Source organism: Dromiciops gliroides, chromosome 4 (assembly GCF_019393635.1).
Source record: "Dromiciops gliroides isolate mDroGli1 chromosome 4, mDroGli1.pri, whole genome shotgun sequence".
NCBI lineage: Eukaryota > Metazoa > Chordata > Mammalia > Microbiotheria > Microbiotheriidae > Dromiciops > Dromiciops gliroides.
The window spans coordinates 152,400,194-152,418,806 of NC_057864.1; the positions used below are offsets into that span (position 1 = coordinate 152,400,194).

Sequence of the window (18,613 nt, forward strand, 5' to 3'; positions counted from 1 at the left end):
CCCGCCTTTAGCCCGCTGCCCGGGCAGGTGGGAGGCGTGAGGAGGCGGGACTAGAGAAAAGAGAACGAGCGCTGATTCCTGGGAGTTGTAGTCAATAACTAGTCTGCACGCGCCCTCGGAGCCGGAGATGAAACTACGACTCCCGGGAGGTTCTACGTTACGTAGCCGTTCGTTCTCTACAAATTCTCCCGCCCCCTTCGTCCCCAAACCAGGAAATCAGGGGCTAACTTGGGCTGCCGTGAAGGAGGCGGTATCGCGGGCGGTGGAGATGGGGACCGGCGGGCGGAACGGGCCACGGTTCGGGAAGGGAAGCGCAGAAAAAGCGGCAGCGAACAACGCCCTCTCGGCCTCATGCCGCTACAGGTGCATCGAGTGTAACCAGGAGGCCACGGAACTATACAGGGACTATAACCACGGGGTGCTGAAGATAACCATCTGCGTGAGTGCGGGGCTCGGCGGGGCGCTAGAGGTGGGGACTAAGCGCTGGGGGCGTCGGGGCGCGCGAAGAATTCCTTTAGAAGTAATGCGTTGAATGGAGCGGGAGGGGGGAGAGAAGACTGCGGTGGTGCTGAAATAAAGGGGAGCCTTGTGGCCCCAGGTAAAAAGTATGACTACAGAGCTATATTAGCGTATTCTTGGCTTGGTGGGTGGGAGGACCGGGCATTCAGACCCCTCCACCACCATCCCAGGAGTAATAAGTCGTGCGGAATCCTGTCGAAGAACTTCTTTTTATTCTGGCTTTTCTTCTTTTTCCTTTCCGTCTCCTCCCTCCCCCCCCCCCCCCAAGAGTCATCTCTACGAAGTGTCTAAAATGCCAGGAAGACTCGGGTTAGAATCCTGCTTCTGACACTTTGTAGCCCTGTGATTCTGCACATCGGTTTCCCCATCCGTGCAATGGGTGTGCTAATACTTGTAGGTACCAAACTCACTAGGTATTGTGGAACTCAGATGTGATTATGCATACCCCAGGGAAAAAAAATTGCCCCTTCCATTTTTCACCTTTAATCAGTCATTTAATCGGTAAACATATACTAACGCCTGCTATGTGCCGGGCATTGTGTTAATCTCTGGGGATACAAAAAGAAGCAAAAGACAACCCCTGCTCTCTAGGAGTTTACAATCTATTGGAGGATCGATGAATATATCGCTTCAAATATATATGTGTTTATATGAATGTTTATGTATATGTGATATATGTGTGTAGGTTTGTTTTCCTTTTAACCTTTAAAGTCTTTAATCTTTGAGATCTTGTCAGAGAAATTTAACTTTCAGCTCTCCCATCATTCTGTGGCCAAATTTTACTTTTCGTGGTGTCCACCAGTCCATCACCATCTTCCAGTGGAAAGATTGAGTGAAATACTGCTGGAGTTATACAGGTTGTCCCAAAAGCAATAATACAGTTTTAAGCTTTACTTAAAAGACTTTGTAGAGAGAGAAAAAAACAAAAAAACTAGTGCTTTTCGATTGTGATTTACAATTAGACTTTAATTAAAACTCTACTATGACTTTGGGGACGCTTTGTATAAATTTGTGACCTGGTAATGAAATATTCTTTGAAATTTGAAGGTTCCTTTTGTAACATATCTGCCCCTTCCTTCAAGCAAGCATATAATACCCATATTATGTAAAACACTCTGTAGTTCCTGGGAAAACAATGATTTCTCCTTGCTCTCAAAAAGCTTAATAGGGTTTTTGTTTGTTTTTTGTTTATGGTCTGGGTGAGCCTGTGATTTTACTGGTCTAGTCTGCTCCCAATGAGGAAACGCTTTTGCAAGGCAGATGAGTTATTAGGCAGCTTAGAGTGTTGGAGAGTTGCTTGGTTAAGTGACTTGCCAAGGGTGTGACACACACAACCAGTATGTGTCGCTGGGGCAATTTGAACCTCAGTGTTTCTGACTCCCAGACTGGCCCCCTGGATCCAATATACTATGTTTAATACAAGTTAGGATGTCATAAGTGCATAGTCTAGTGCCAAGGAATGAGGAATAAGAGTTAGCTGGGGCAAATTAAGGAAGATGTCTGAGTTGAGTTCACATTTGGTCCCATCCCCCCCCCCCCCCATACACACGCAACTTCTCTCTTCATTTAAGAAAGAAAATTAAGGTGAAAGTATCCGATTAAAATTCATATAAGCAGGTTTTTATCTCCTAATTTTTTGCCATCCTGATCTCTTAGTGTAGGGATTGTTTCATTTTATATATCTTTAATTCCTAGCAAAGTGCCTAACACATAATGGGCATTTAATAAATGCATTTTGTTTGATTGACAGGGGAAAAAATACTGTGGAAAAATTCTGTTCCTAGCCGAATGAATTCAACTGTCTTAATTAAATAGTTTATCTGAAAAATGAGCACAGGCAGAAAAGACTTTGTAGAGGGAAAAAAAACCTAGTGCATTTCATTTGTTATTTGCAACTAATACTAATAATGTTAGAATCTGTGCTTATTGATCTTTGGCATTATACTTGTGACATCAAAAATCTTTTAAAATCCTTCAAAAATGGTGTTTTCTGCTAATTTTTAGAACTCTGCAGAGAGCACACTTGAGCAGTTTGTAATGTAATGAATCCTATCAGTATCTTATGGATCTAATTTTTCTATAGGATTAGTCCCTCATGAGGTAGAGCATATAATGGCCTCATCTTAGCATGCTAATGCAAACTGTATAGCCAAAGTTAAGACATTTTTTGAGATATCTCCCTATCTATTGCCCTATATCCCTTCTCCCATTCTTGATTGACTAAACTCCTGGAGAAAGCCACCAACAATTAGTGCTTCCAGTTCCCTCTCTCACTCACTTCTAAACCCTAGGTAGCCTGGCTTCCAGCCTCATCATTCAGATAAAACTGCTGTCTTCAGAATTACCAATAACCTCTTAATTGCCAAATGTAATAGCCTTTTCTTAATCCTCATTTTTGATTGCTCTGCATCCTTTGACACTGGCAATCACCCTTATTTTCTGCATGCTCTCTCCTCTGGTTTTTGTGATACTGTCCTTGTATTTCTTCTACATGTCGGACCATTCTTTCACTGGACTTTGATCCAGATCCCAGCCATTATCCTGGGCCATCCCTCTAAACCAGAAGTTTTCAGAGTGTGGTACAAGGACTCCCTGGGGTTCCTAAGACCTTTCAGAGGGTCTGTGGAGCCAAAACTATTTTCATAATAATATTAAGGCATTTAAATTTATAATATGGTAAATATTAAGATATATAACAGCTTTGGGGAGAGTTCACGATAATTTTTAAGAGTGTAAAGGACTCCTAGGATCAAACAGTTTGAGAACTGCCTTTCTATACTAGCTCAATCAAATTAGATAACATACATAGAGTGCTTTGCAAAACTTAAAGCACTATATAATACTAATTATTATTATTATCTCCCTTGGTGATGTCATCAGCTCCCATGGATTCAATAATCATCTTACTGTAGATGATTCCCACATTTATATGTCCTGACAGTCTCTCCTGAGCTCATCACCCCTCACCAGCCACCTTTCAGTCTTCTCAGACTGGATGTCCCTTTGACATCTCACACCCAATGAGTTCAGAACAAAACACGCTATCCTTCCTGGAAAATGCTTCACTCTTTTGAACTTCTCTGTTACTGTCAGACACCAGCATCCTCCAAGTTACCCAGGCTTACAATCTCAAGTGTCATCTTTAACGCCACACCTGCTCCCATCCCACATATCTAATCCGTTGCCACGTCTTGTCATTTCTACCTTCACAATATCTCTCCTTTGTGTCCCCTTTTCTCCAGTCACACAGCCACCACCCTGACACGGGCTGTTATCACTTCTCTCCTGAATTAATACAGTGGCCTTCTAGTTTGTCTCCCTGCCTCGAGTGTTTCACCACATTAATCCACCCTTCATTCAGCTGTCAGAGTGATGTCTATGCTCACTAGATTCTAGTGGCTCCCTATTACCTCTAGAACAAAATATAAAATTCCTTTTGGCTTTTAAAGCCCATCATCATCCTACCTTTGCAGTCTTTACACTTCACTCTCCTCCACATACTCTTCAATCCCCTGGCCTTTTTGCTGCTTCTCAGATATGCCGTGCCATCCCATGCATTTCACTGACTGACTCCCGTGCCTGAAATGCTCTCCCTTTTTCTTTCTGCCTCCCAGATTCCCTGACTTCCTTGAAGATTCAGTTCACTTTCTAGGCCACCACAAGAAGACTGCTCTCCTTCCTCCCTTCTCCCACTCCCCAACTATCTTCCCTGAGATTATCTTCCACTTACACTATGTATGTCTCAGTGTGTAAAATTTTTGCATGTTGAATGTGAGTTCTTGGAGGGCAGGGACCATATTTTTGCTCTTTCTATCCTCATTATTTAGCACAGTACTTGGCACATAATAAGCACTAATGTTTCTTGACTATTGACTAATACTCACTATCCAGTGGAAATAACCATTGATTAGGAAACACATTTTAGTTAGCTTAAACTAGTATGTAAAGAGGGCCTGGCCAATTAGATTTAGTTAAATTCTGACATGGTAGACTGAAATGCTTTTACATATCTTGCTTTCCACAGAGTGCTTGTTAAATGGGAGTGGGGGAGTCAGTGGAACTCAAGCTTTAGAATGAGGCTGGTCTAAGTAAAATTGAGTTAGTAGCAGCCAAGTAATTACAGCAAATAAGTGGTACACATATGCCCCACCTTTTGGCTTCTTTCCCACACAGTCTTTCTACCAACTTTTTTTCATTCCTTCTGTACCACCTCTTGCTCATCCAAATCACCTTTCAATATACTCATCTCTACTCTCTTTGCTAAGGAGCCTGGCTGCCGCTACCTTATCTAGCTTGTCTTTTTACATGTTTTCCTGATTTTCTCCCCTAGCAGTGTGTGGCCTGTCTTGTATATTTAGAAAATAATCCCTGAAATTCTCATCAATTTGACATAGAAAGTGAAGTTTGGGGGCAGCTAGGTGGCACAGTGGATAAAGCACTGGTCCTAGATTCAGGAGGACCTGAGTTCAAATCTGGCCTCAGACACTTGACACTTACTAGCTGTGTGACCCTGGGCAAGTCACTTAACCCTCATTGCCCAGTCCAAAAAAAAAAAGAAAAGAAAAAAAGAAGAAAGTGAGGTTTGGCTTCTTATTGAGCTAAAGTTAAAGATTTAGTTTAAAGCTTTAACTTTATAGAGCTAAAGTTAAAGACCAAGGAAGCTGGAATTAGTGGGAAGAAGACAGTGGCTCCTAAAAGAAGCAGAATTTGAACACTTTTTTCTGACTGACTTTATCAACTATGCCACTCTGTCTCTTAGACTACCTATCCTCCTGACTCCTAGTGTAGTATTTTTTCTATTATACAATGCTACCTTTATAGTTTGGTTACTACAGAGATAAAATTAAAGTGAAAAACATCTATCTTAATTTATTTGATTGAGAACTTTAACTTCTTGTGGCTTTTCATTTTTTTCTCCAGTAAAACAACTTTTTGTTAGTCTGTTCTGATATTTTTAGACTTAAGGAGTCAGATATTAAATGCTTCAATTAATTTTACCCTTCTAGCTCTGTGATTTTTCTTTTTCTTTTCTTTCTTTTTTTTTGGTGAGGCAATTGAGGTTAAGTGACTTGCCCAGGGTCACACAGCTAGTGTTAAGTGTCTGAGGTGGATTTGAACTCAGGTCCTCCTGAATCCAGGGCTGGTGCTCTATCCACTGCGCCACCTAGCTGCCCCTAGCTCTGTGATTTTAATTAAAAATCTATTCAATTACTCATACTTTCAATCTGTATGCAAATTTATCCCCTCTTTACCTATCAAAAATCTTTCCAAGGTCTCTAGCATTCTCTTGAGATTTTTAAGTTCAACTTATATATAGATTTGTTTATTGTGCAATTGCATCACTGTTGAAATGAACAAAATATACATTTTCCAGTGAAGTTAGTTACTTCAATAAATTAGAATTCCCTCTAAAACTCCTGTCTAAATTCTGTCTCCCTTTTATAGGAGTCCCCAAAAGCCACTAATTTAGCCCTGGAAGCCTGGAATCTGTCCTGAAAAAGCCAAGTTCTCTCTTCTGTTACACATAATTCCTCAAATCTTTCTAGAGCAGCCAAGAATCCCCACCCTGGCCCCATACTCATAGGCATCTTTCCAAAGTACCATATTGCTAGAGGGAGAACAAGACTTTCCCTTCCTCTCCCTCTGTCCTGACAGGCCCATGATTATTGGAACTATACCAGGGACTTCGTTGCCCATCCAACTGTAGCTGTGAAAATCTCTTTACACAGGATTGGGATTCAGAAATCCCTAAATCACGTAACAGCTACTTTAAGGTGGATTCCTAGTGGCCTTCAGGTAACACTGGTCATAAAACCATAATTTATGATATCTTCACTTTATTTGTTATGAAAATAATCAATTGACTGTGGCTTTGCTCCAGTCTCCTGCACAATAATAGTTCATTATTTCAGTGGATCTGTAATCTCACTGACATAGGTACTCCCTTAAAGGATATAGTCCATCCCATCTAGTCCTCCTCAACCTGTTCAATTCTCATCCTATTCATCCTTCATGGGGGTCCACTCAGCTTGCTAAGGAACTTCCTCAAGACCTGTTGACATTGCATAGATAGCTGACCCCTTTGTTATCTCATTCAAAAATGGCCCACCTTCTACCATTTTAAACTGCTTATCTTGTGAAATACTTCATTGATAATATGTTGTAATCTTCCCGTTTTCCATTGTCCTTTGGGTGACCTGCAGCTCAGAGAAAAGTATTCTTTAACTCATAGCCATATAGTATCACCAGAAGAATCTCAGTGTTTAAAAGATTGACGTTTGTTTCAAGAAGAATTTGAGGTTATTAAAAGCATTGCAAAATGTCCCAGAGGAAATGCTGCCCACTCTCTTTGGGTGCAATTCTGGCCCTAGTTTGTTGTCCATGGTGTCTGTCCAAGATCAGTGTACTGAGGGGATGTTCCATGAATTTATTCATCTGGGTGTAGATCTGGATAATAGATCTACTTTATTCCTTTGGCTTTTCCTATGTGGATGCACAGTGATGCCAAACTCTTTTGAGTTATTGTGAATTTAGGAAGCTCTGAAATGTTCTAGCACTTGATGCAGTCAGCACATGGTCCTCCACAAACAGCAAATGGAAGGCTTCAGAATCTATAGGAGTACCTCTTCAACCTTGACCCTGCTCTTTAGCTCCCACAGGACAGCAGCAAATACCTTTAAACATGTATGTCCCTGTTTTATGCCTGACTTGATAGTAATAATCAAAGGGTTGTCCCAAAAAAGTTCTCTTGTTAGACATCAAGACATCTTGTATAATTTTAAAATATGCATGGACAACACAGGAAAGTCTTTAAGGCAGCTTTTTACTCTCCCAAATCAAGTTTTTTCTTTCTAAATTTTCTTTTATTTATTTGTTTTTCCAATTACATGTGTAGGTAGTTTTCAGCCTTCATTTTTTGTAAGATTTTGAATTCCAAATTATTCTCCCTCCCTTCTCCTAAAGCCTGCAATTAATCTGATATAGGTTATACGTTATGATCATGAAGTGTTTTAACACCAACAAAAAGTGCACTGTTATTTTATATCTCTACACCTTCCAGTCAGTTGTGTGATGATACATATGTAGCCTGCTGTAGAATATCATCTTTGAAAGTCGGCCCCCTTCTCTCCTTTTCTTTCTGTGCTTTGTGACCTCATCAGCCTCTATGAGTTTAATTATTATCTTTTTGTAGAAGACTGCCAGATCTTTATAATCAGCCTTAATCCTTCATGAGTTAGAGCTCAGCATCACCAACTGCCTATTGGACATTTTAAACTAGCTATTCTCACAGGCACTTTGAGCTCCCAGAGATCATCATCTTTCCACAAAACCCACGCCTTTCCAGAACTTCCCTGTTTTTGTCAAGGGTTCCACCATCATTCCAATCACCCTAACTTCTCATTTTCCCTCCTCCCACATATCCAGTCAGTTGCTGAATCTTGTCTGTTTTTCGTCTTAGATCTTACCCCTTCTCTGCTCACATTAGTTCAGGCCCTCATCATTTCTCACCTGGAAAGTGATTGTAATAGCCTTTTAATGTATGCCTCTGCCTCAGGTCTCTCCCCTCTCCAGGTCATTGTGTGCACAGCTGCTAAAATGATAGCTAGATCTAAAGCACAGTGCTGACATATCACTACTACTCTATTCTGTAAACTCCATGGTCCCTGTGACCTCTAGGATCACAACAAACCACCCTGCTTCTCCAGGTTTATCAACCATTACTCGCCTTCACTCACTCTCTGGTCTCATCATACTGACCTCACACCCACCTCTGTGCCTTTACATGACTTAGCCTCCATGCCAGGAATTCATTTCTTCTTCGCTGTCCATAGAAACCCTGGTTTTCTCCAAAGCTCAGCTCAGGTGCCATCTTCTCCCCCAAAACTTTTCTTGACCCCTTCTGCCTGTTACTGCTGCTGTAACCCCCAAAACTAACTTGTGTTTATTTTGTATATACATAAATTGATATGTGTTCTTAGATAGAGGACAAGCTTTTTGAGATCAGGGACCACTCGACTTTTGTCTCTCTATCCCCAGTACGTAGCACAGTGTCTGACATGTAGTAAGTGCATAATAAGTGCTTATTAGTTATTCTGTCTTTCTTACGCATGCCCTTCATAGTTACATAAGTTATGCTTATAATGATTTTGTAAAGATGGTAAAGTAGGTATATGGATGAGCTAGTGGTTATTAATATTTTCTTAGTCGCCTTTCTATTTGGTGGTAATAAGGGCCATCTTTTTTTTTTTTTTTTCAAAATTTTTGGCATTCTCCTTTCTTTCATCTATCTTGGGAATCCAGACTTTAACTCCCTTAAAACAGTGTTACCCTCCAGCTCCCACCAACTCTGTGTATACTTGATCCAGTCTCACTTCTTTTCCCTTGTGTTTTCTTATGTACCATCTTACCTCCTCATGCTGATGGGGAAAAAAGGTTTTGACATAAAAACCTCAACAAATGTTTTCCCTTTTTTGTTTCTTTATTGTCATCCTTCTTCTAATTCTGTTTTTAAGACAACCCAGGAATAATGTGGCTTAGTTGTGTCTGTCCCTGAACAGCCTGTGGACTTATTTTCTCTCTATTGGTGGGGTTTTTTTTGGGGGGGGGGGGTTGGGAGGGGGTGAGGCAATGAGGGTTAAGTGACTTGCCCAAGGTCACACAGCTAGTAAGTGTCAAATGTCTGAGGCCGGATTTGAACTCAGGTCCTCCTGAATCCAGGGCTAGTGCTTTATCTACTGTGCCACCTAGCTGCCCCTCTCCATTGTTTCTTACTTTATGAAGTGCTACTCTTCAGAGTCTCCTGTTATGTTCTTCTATAAGATTCTGCAAGTGCTCTGTGTTATCTTTCTCCTTGCCAAGAATGACGGAATCGTTTGATCTGAGCATTGGAGTGACCTCAAGGGCCATCTGTGCTAGGCACACCTGAAGAAGAGTTCTCTCTTTATCTCTGAAAAGTGGTCATTTGGCTTTTACTTGAAGACCCCCATTCCTCTTCTGTGTAGCTGTAATTGTTAGGAAAGTATTTTTTGTATCATATCTCAATTTGACTCTTTTCAGCTTTTACCCCTCACTCTTTGAGTTCTGCCTTGAAAAGAATAAACAAGTATCATCCTTCTTCCAAAGAACAACCCTTCGGATACTTGAAGATGGCTATCCTGCCCTCCAACCTCCATGTCTTGTCCAAGTTTTATTTCCCCAGTTCCTTCAACCAGTCCTTGTATAACATGAACTTGAGACCTCTCACCATTATGGTTATTTTTCTCCAGATATTTAGCAGCCTATAAGTGCGCTTCCTAAAATGTGACACCCAGAACTAAGCACAATATTCCAAATGTTTTCTGACTAGTGAAGAGGACAACAGGACTGAAGTCTACTTAGTGTACTGTGCCTCTCTCAATGAAGCATAAATTTAAATTGCTCTGGAACCATGTTTTCCAAAACATTGTTTTGCCATCCTCCCCCAAGCTTATCTTAGCATTGAAGCCACTGAGTATTACGATATATACAGAACAATTCAAAGAGCCTTAATCAAGTTCTTTGGTAGGATATCTTCACTTCCTCATCCTTTACAACATTTGGCTTTAATGAAGGTCTTTTTTTGCAAAAGGCTGATTATAAAGATCTGGCAGTCTTCTACAAAAAGATGCTTTTTGTTGCATTTGGAATCATGATAAAATCAATTCCTCAAGCTCTATTATTTGCCTCTACAAGGTGAACTTGTGAACCATCACCCCATTTAACTACAATTAACTTTCTTGTGTTTCTGGTTTCATTTATAACAAGAATTCTTAAATTGATGTTATTTAGTTCCTCCAGTAATCTATAGACATGGTAACATCAGTGAGGTGGTATAATAGACAGAGTACTAGACTTGCTGTCAGAAAGATGTGTTTTCCAATCCTACTTTAGGCACTTAGCTATGTGATACCACGCAAGTCACTTAACCTCCCTTGGTCTCAGTTTCCTTATCTTTAAAATGGGAATAATAATAACCCCTACCTCCCAGGGTTGTTGTGTGTTCAAATGTGATCATAGTCGTAAATTACTTACCACGGTGCCTAGCACATAGGCATTATATCAATGCTAGCTGCTATTATTATCAAATTAATTAATATATATAGTGCCTTGCAAACTTTAAAGGACTATATAAATGCTAGCCATAAGCTGAACAAGGATCTCAGCATTAGAGGGTCAGCAGCTAAATAAATGTTTTTAGACACTAAAAATTGATTCCTGCCACCTTCTGCCTTTCTTCTGTTCTCCACCATCACTGACAAAGTGAAAGGTCACATAAGCCTTGGGAGTCATAGTGTAGCTCTTGTGGTGGTGTAGAGTTGATTTGGGTTCTCAAAGGCTTTATGTCAGCAGAACTCAAACAATATCAGGTTCTACCAAGATGAGAGGAATTTAGGTCCAGTCCCAGCAATGTCTGATTTCAGAAAAACAGCCTATCTAAGGAAAAAGAAAGTCATCCTTGGCACACCAAATACTTGGCAATTAATTCTTTACTCTGACAACTCATGAAACTATGCCAAATGTCAGCCTTCAGATACAATTTTACATTTAGCTCTTCGAATTTGAGATTAAAATATTAATAGTTCTGACCTGGAAGATTATATAATTTGGAACAAACTTTGGAACTATATATAATTAGTGAAAAGTCAGTATAACCTTATTTTCCAGCACCAGAATAGCACAGATACTTGTAAATCTGTAAGATTTCATAATGTGGGTTTACTTGTTCTGACATAATCTTATCTTGAAATATTTCAGAAGTCTTGCCAGAAGCCTGTGGACAAGTACATAGAGTATGATCCCGTTATCATCCTGATCAATGCCATTTTATGCAAAGCTCAGGCCTACAGGCATATTCTTTTCAATACTAAGATAAATGTAAGTTGTACTCATTTTTATTTCATTTATAACCATTTTAAATGTCTAGAAGACTGATAAATTAACAGCAATATTTACACTATCTACAGGTTTCACTATTCTATACCTAGTTGCTTTTAATCTTGGAAGTCTTCATGAAGAAAGTAGGTTTTCAGAGGTCCATTTAATTTATTGAATTGAAATCTGTTTAACAGTTTAGATCAGCAAACACTGCATAAAGAGTAAGGCAGTGGGGGCAGCTAGGTGGTGCAGTGTATAACGTACTGACGGCCTCAGACACTTGACACTAGCTATGTGACCCTGGGCAAGTCACTTAACCCTCATTGCCCCGCTCAAAAAAAAAAAAAAAAGAGTTGTTTTCTCACCATTAGGAAAAGTTACTAGTTTAAAATGACAAGCTTTGTGGTCTATCTGACCACATCTCCTCAGCAAGTTTAGGCCTGTTCCCTTCTACCTCTAGAAATCTTTAAGGTCAGAAAGATTTTAATTTATAGACAAGGCACATGTTGTAAGGTACATGTCAAAAGATTAGCTCAGATTTCCTAGTATTTTCTATTTTGCAGCAGCTTTAAACTTTGGAATTTTCCATTGATCTATTACTTTATAACACATAGTCTAGATTAAGACTTTAATCAATTTTATTAGGAATTTTACAATCAGTACAAAAGACACCAACTAAAGTTTATATTGCCCTTGTTTTCTTGCCTCTCCTCCCACCACTACACATCACTATTTTGTGCTTTCTTCGGTATGAAAGGAACAAAAGAAGAGCTTGCAAATCATATGATTGATTAGTGAAATGGTTTAAAGGATGAATGCAAATGATTGTTAATTTGACAGTCCCACCTTTTAAAAAGCTATTAAGTGGGAACTTCCTTAGAAAAAGAAATAGTTTGCAGTATTTTTGCCTTGTTAATATTAAGTACATTTGGGCTGTTTCTTTATCAGACTTAAGTGCCAGGTGTTTTTGGTTATCAGATCCATGGGAAGCTCTGCATATTTTGTTTGCTTTGTGAAGCATATCTGAGGTGGTTGCAGCTGCAAGATTCAAGCCAGCACACTGACCCTGATGACTTAATAAGATATGCCAAAGAATGGGATTTCTATAGAATGTTTACAATAGCTTCTTTAGGTAAGAAGTCATTCTTTATATTCCTACTGAAGTATTAACCTTCTTAAAAACCTCCGAGAGGCTTATCAGTTCAATTCAACACAAAGTGTCTACTCTGATCACTGTGCTAGACACTAAAGAGTCAAAAACAACTCTCTCTGCCCTCAAGGAGTTTACATTCTAGTTGAGGACACAATCTGTACACCAAATAAAAGAAGGGAATTTAAGGAGGGAAAGAATGTGAGCAACAAGGGGACTTTTCATGGGATATGATGCCTTTGCTGACCCTTGAAGGAAACTAAGGAGCCTAAGGGGCAAAGGTGAGAAAGAAATGTATTGGGGGGGGGGGGGACCTAGGTGGCACAGTGGATAGAGCACTGGCCCTGGAGTCAGGAGGACCTGAGTTCAAATCTGGCCTCAGATACTTGATACTTACTAGCTGTGTGACCCTGGGAAAATCACAACCCCAATTGCCTCACCAAAAAAGAAAGAAAGAAATATATACCAGCCATGTCAGATGGCCAGTGCGGAAGCACAGAGATGGGACATTGTCAGATGAACTGGGATGGAGAGGTTGAGATTATGTTCTGAAGTCTGCCACTGACCTGCTCTATGACTTTGATTAAATTGCTTCAGCTTTTTTATTTTTATTTTTCATATGTAATGGGGGGGATCATCCTTCATCAAATCAAATAGCTTTTAGAAAATGTTTTGAAATACCATATAAATTTGTCATTGTAATAATATACCTCATTAATTCAATATATCTTATTAATTCGGTGACCAGTTATCCAACTTGAAAGAACTAGATAAATAAACTAAACAGGTTTGCAATATATGCAAATATATGCTTATCACAAGTGTCCTACATCTGCTATGCTTTTCAAATATTCATTTTGGCCAGTGGGAGGATTCTTCCCAGGCATACTTCTCTCTGAACGCTGTTGTCTTAATAAATGACATTTATGTAGCACTTACTTTTAAGATGTGCAAAGTATTTCACATTATCTCATTTGAGCACTGTAAGGCAAAGTTTTATGGGTGATATTACCTCCATTTTGCAGATGAGAAAACAAACTTGTAGAGGTTAAATAACTTTTCCAAAGTCACAAACAGTTAATGTCAGGGGTAGGATTTGAACCCAAGTGTTCCTTATTCCAAGGTCAGAACACTATCACCACACCAAAATAGGAATATTCAACCAGTTGGGCATGAATTGCGTTGATGGGTAAAATCTAATATTTAAGTTGTGGCTAGGTGGCGCAGTGGACAAAGCACCGGCCCTGGATTTAGGAGGACCTGAGTTCAAATCCAGCCCCAGACACTTGACACTTACTAGCTGTGTAACCCTGGGCAAGTCATTTAACCCCCATTGCCCCGCCCCGCCCCCAATCTAATATTTAAAAGGGTGATCGCCGTTTCTAGAAGATATATAAAAACATAGCCCTAGAGTGGCCTAGTGGAACTGTTTGGCCAGTGAATAGTAGCCTTTCTGATCTCTGGCTGTGAATTTCGACCAGGCCAAAGCTAAATACACCTAAAGATCCAGGCAGTCTAAATCAAGTCTTCTTAAAGTTTTTCCACTCGACCCCATTTCACCGAGAAATTTTTACGTGACTCTGGGTATATAGGTATATAAAACAGGTATACATAACCTTTTACTGTTGCCAAATTTTTTGTGACACCCCCACACACATTCAGTTACTCGACCCCCACATGGGGTTGCAACCCACAGTTTAAAAAGCTAGGCTCTAAATTAGGACAGATATACAGAAATCCCAGCTGAGAAGTGACTGAGAAACCATCACTCCAGAGATGAGAGACTCCACCTTCTATTGTACCACATGAGAGAGGGGGTGTGGATGTGGGTGTGGGTGAGAGAGAGAGAGAGAGAGAGAGAGAATGAGAATATGTAGTTGAGGCAGCTAATTGGCACAGTGGATAAAGCATCAGGCCTGGAGTCAGAAAGACTCACCTTCCTGAGTTCAAATTCAGCTTTAGGCATTTACTAGCTGTATGATCCTGGGCAAGTCACTTAACCCTATTTGCCTCAATTTCTCATCTGTGAAATGAACCGGAGAAGAAAATGGCAAACCACTCCAGGATATCTGCCAAGAAAACCCCAAATGAGGTCATGAAGAGTCAGACACGACTGAACAATAAATGTAGTTATAAATAGATAACAAATCTTTTTGAGTTTCTCATAAGTGCATTAGGGATTTGAAGGAGAATCTACTTGTTTATCTCAATATTGAGACCAAACAAATGTTAACAAACCAAGACTATCCAGGTCCCTTATTTACCGAGGCTAGCTGCTGATGTTAATAATAATAACAGCTGGTATTTAGATAGTGTTTCAAGGTTTACATAGCATTTTATGTATATTTTCTCGTTTTATTCTCAGAGCCCTGTGAGGCAGATGTCATTATTAGTCTCATTTTACAGATGAGACTTAAAACAGCTTATCAGTGACTGATGTCAATTCTAGTAATTGTCTTTTGCTTTACTTGGGGATAACTACCATTATTTTAAAATAACTGGTGATAGATTTTCTAGTGACAAACATCCTAGCTCCCAGTATTTCTTTTTTCTCAAGTATCAAAAGCTAAGGAGGGTAAACTAAACTAATTCTAGAATGGGAAACCTATAAACCCCCCTGCAGGATCATTTATTCTGTATTACTCATATTGAGAGTTAAGTATATGCTATTTTTTAGTTATTCAGTTGTTTAATGTGTGTATGACATCTTCACCATTAGGTTGTGAGCTCCTAGAGGCCAAGAGCAATGCCTATCCTGCTTTTGTATCCCCCACAGCATTTAGTACAGCGCTATGCACGTAGTAGCAACCAGGTTCATTAATTGAATTTAAGACTAAAGTATCCCATCCAATTCAAGAAAAACTACAGTACCAAACCTACAATGGATGCTCAGTAAGTATTGATTAATAATGACACAGACACTTATCTGTGTTTTTATTCCAAATTGAAACCTATCAAAGTATATCCTTCCAATCTTTAAATAAGGAGAGAGCCTATTATAAATTTCAGACGCTGTATTTTCTTTCTTTAATGCCTTTTGTACTTGTCACTGGCAAATTTAAGATGACCTCTTCAATATGGCTGAAGCATCAGTTCACAAATTTTCTCTAGAAAACTGTTGGAGGCCTTGACTTTTGTTAAATAAGAGGGGAAAACAAGGAATACATTAGATATGTATTTATGCCTTATTTTCAAGGAATTCCAAATAGAGTGTTAGTATTATGTCTCTTCTTCTAAAGATCATAGATTCATAGAACTTGAGAGTTGGAAGGGATCCTAGGATCCTTCTAGAACAACCTTTTCTTTTTATAGGTGAGAAAACTGAGGGAACCTTATTTAATACACTTTATTAAATAAGGACCCTGGAGACTCAAATTTTGCCTAATTGATAAGTAGATCTAAAACCAACTTCTTTTTTTCTTAATGTTATTTTTTCAATTAACAAGCATTTTAAAATTAATATATTCTCCCCCAGCCTCCTCATTCTCATTGAGAAATGAATGAATGAATGAAACCCTCAATATATAACTACGGAGTCCAGCAAAACAATTTCCACATTAATCATGTCTGAAGGTGTATGTTAGAAGCAGTTTCCAAACCTTAAGTCATATTAAAAGAAACCCTAGTTAAAAGGGACCTTAGGAATCATCAGGTAGCATTCTTTGCAGATAGTTATCTTTCATTGGAGTTGTGTAGGCCAGGGATTTCATAATAAAAAGATAATGTTTCCTTGAATTATAAGAAACCTAATCAAAATAAAACACTGTTAAAAAGGAATAAATGAGAACTTTTTCAAGTTTAATAAGACTTTGTGAAAAATAAAGGAAAAAATCATGTTAGCATATATAATCAAATTCCTTCCATTTGCTATCTTTGGATTGAGTTCTCTGTTCTGTCTTTTTAAGATACACATCAGAAATGGCAGGCTTTTAGAGATTCTGTAGATTATCTCTAGATATTGAAGAAATAGGAACTGAAAATCTAAGAAAAGACTTCAAGTATTCATTGAATCTATTGTCTTGTTGAATTATCTCACTGCTATAAGTAGGAAAATACATGAATCAAGTTGGATTAAATTGTGTTTCAGAAGTCACATTAGCACAGTTTGACTAACAAAAGCCACAGGTCCAGAAAAAGATAAATCCTGGTAAAAACATTTCTCATGAAGTCTACTGATCAGTTTTTGAAATTAGGGTTTATTTGTTTTTAGGTGGGATATGGCTTTGATGTGATGATTCATACTTTCCATTTTCATTTCCTCTATAGAACAAATGGCTTTCTTTATTGGAATTTTTACTGGTTTGTGGCTAATCCAACCCACAACACTGAGAAGAAAGTCCAACTTCATTTTGCTTCTGAAAGCACTACTATTGTCCAGCTATGGGAAACTCCTGCTGATTCCAGCCGTCATTTGGGAACATGACTACACTCCTCTGTGCCTTAGACTCATAAAAGTATTTGTCCTAACATCAAATTCACAGGCCATCAGAGGTAGATTTCTATTTTTATTCCTGTTTATCAATTTCCATTGTATATTTGGCATAGAAATAATTTAATCTCATATATCTGGGGCACATAACTTTGAGATCATTATGAATGCTGGGGTGCTTCCTAGAATAATGTCCCCACCATAACATTTGTATAGTGCTTATATAGTTTTCAGAGCACTTTTACCTATCTGTGTGAACAGTACAATGACATTATTAGCTAGGCAAGGCAAGTGGTATTATCCCCACTTTACTGGTGAAGAAAGAGATTCAGAGACATTGAATGACTTACTAAAATGGTCACGTAGCTGGTAAGTGGAGGAGTTAGGACAAACCCCCTTTGCATTTCTTGAATTTCTTATACAAACCCAAATCAAGTAGGGAAAATCAAAAGTCACTCTTTTAGGAAGTGTTGATTTGAACCTGGTATTCAGTTATCCATATGATAACCCTTCTCAACCTTTCTGCTGCCTTTAGTACTATTTGTGTTAGTTTTTGCCTTTATATTATTTCTATTAACACCTCCTTATTGGTTTCCCCTTTCATTTTATAGGGTTTCCTATAGTTTGGTTCTTGTCATGGGAGGTGAGGAGATAGTATTATCACCATTAGTAAATTTTGGGGCTCCCTCAATCTTGTGCTACTGGTGACAGTAGAAAAGTATGCAGATACAGTGGTAGGGGAGAAGATAGCAAAAGATAGTAAATGTGGTCCAGTGCGGGTTCATAGAACAAATACATTAAAAAAAAAAACCCACCTTTAAGGCTACAGAGTAGTAATCTCTGTTACCATGTAAATAATTTAAATAACAGTTTATTAAGTTTGTAAATACAGTGATTTCCATTTCTTTTGCAGTGACCCTAAACATCAGTCGAAAGCTTTCATTGTTGGCCATCCTGAGTGGATTAGTATTAGAAAGCAGTGTGGTCTGCTTCTTCCAGAGGATGGGATGGGATGTAGAAAGTGACTGTTCCATCTATAAAACTTAAGATTTCTCTCGAAGATAAAGAAGAAAAACCTCTATGATGATGACTTTCAGGGAACTGTCTTAGATGTGGACATGAATTCTTTTTTTATGGAAAAATTGACCAAATAAAAGGACGTGCACTAGCAAAGTAATTGGGTTCACAGTGCCACTTTTTCTGGAATACTGGTTTTATTTCATTGTTTAATTAAATGGTTGTTTCTTTGTGCATAAGACTTTGTGCCTGGTTCTGCTGGATTCTCCATACCAGTCTTCTGCCCTGGATCACTCCCCTCTCCTTTCTTTGCTCTTCTTTCTGGAAAAAGTTACAGAAACATCTTGACTAAGCCCAGGATATGTTCATGCTAGGTAAGTTTAACTGGGTCCTCACTACTGTTTAACTATCCTTTATTTTTTCATTGGTGGTTCCAAAACATCTTTTCTGCTCAAACTGTCAATTCTCTCTCTCTCCACTCCCTTACTTACATCAGGTGAACTTGCCTTCCACTTTTTTTTTTTTAATTTTTAGGCAGGGCAATGAGGGTTAAGTGACTTGCCCAAGGTCACGCAGCTAGAAAGTGTTAAATGTCAGAGGCTGGA

The 18,613-nt window shown here is 38.9% G+C and overlaps 1 protein-coding gene across 1 annotated transcript; it reads left to right on the forward strand.

Annotated features, from left to right (window-relative positions):
* Window positions 1-180: 180 nt before the first annotated feature.
* ARV1 (ARV1 homolog, fatty acid homeostasis modulator) lies at window positions 181-18,197 on the forward strand. The gene is made up of 5 exons (XM_044005067.1): window positions 181-439; window positions 11,293-11,412; window positions 12,391-12,544; window positions 16,829-17,053; window positions 17,905-18,197. Exons 1-5 carry the CDS (start codon window positions 269-271, stop codon window positions 18,036-18,038), a joined length of 804 nt encoding a protein of 267 aa, XP_043861002.1. The 5' UTR covers window positions 181-268; the 3' UTR covers window positions 18,039-18,197.
* The last annotated feature ends 416 nt before the right edge of the window (window positions 18,198-18,613 follow it).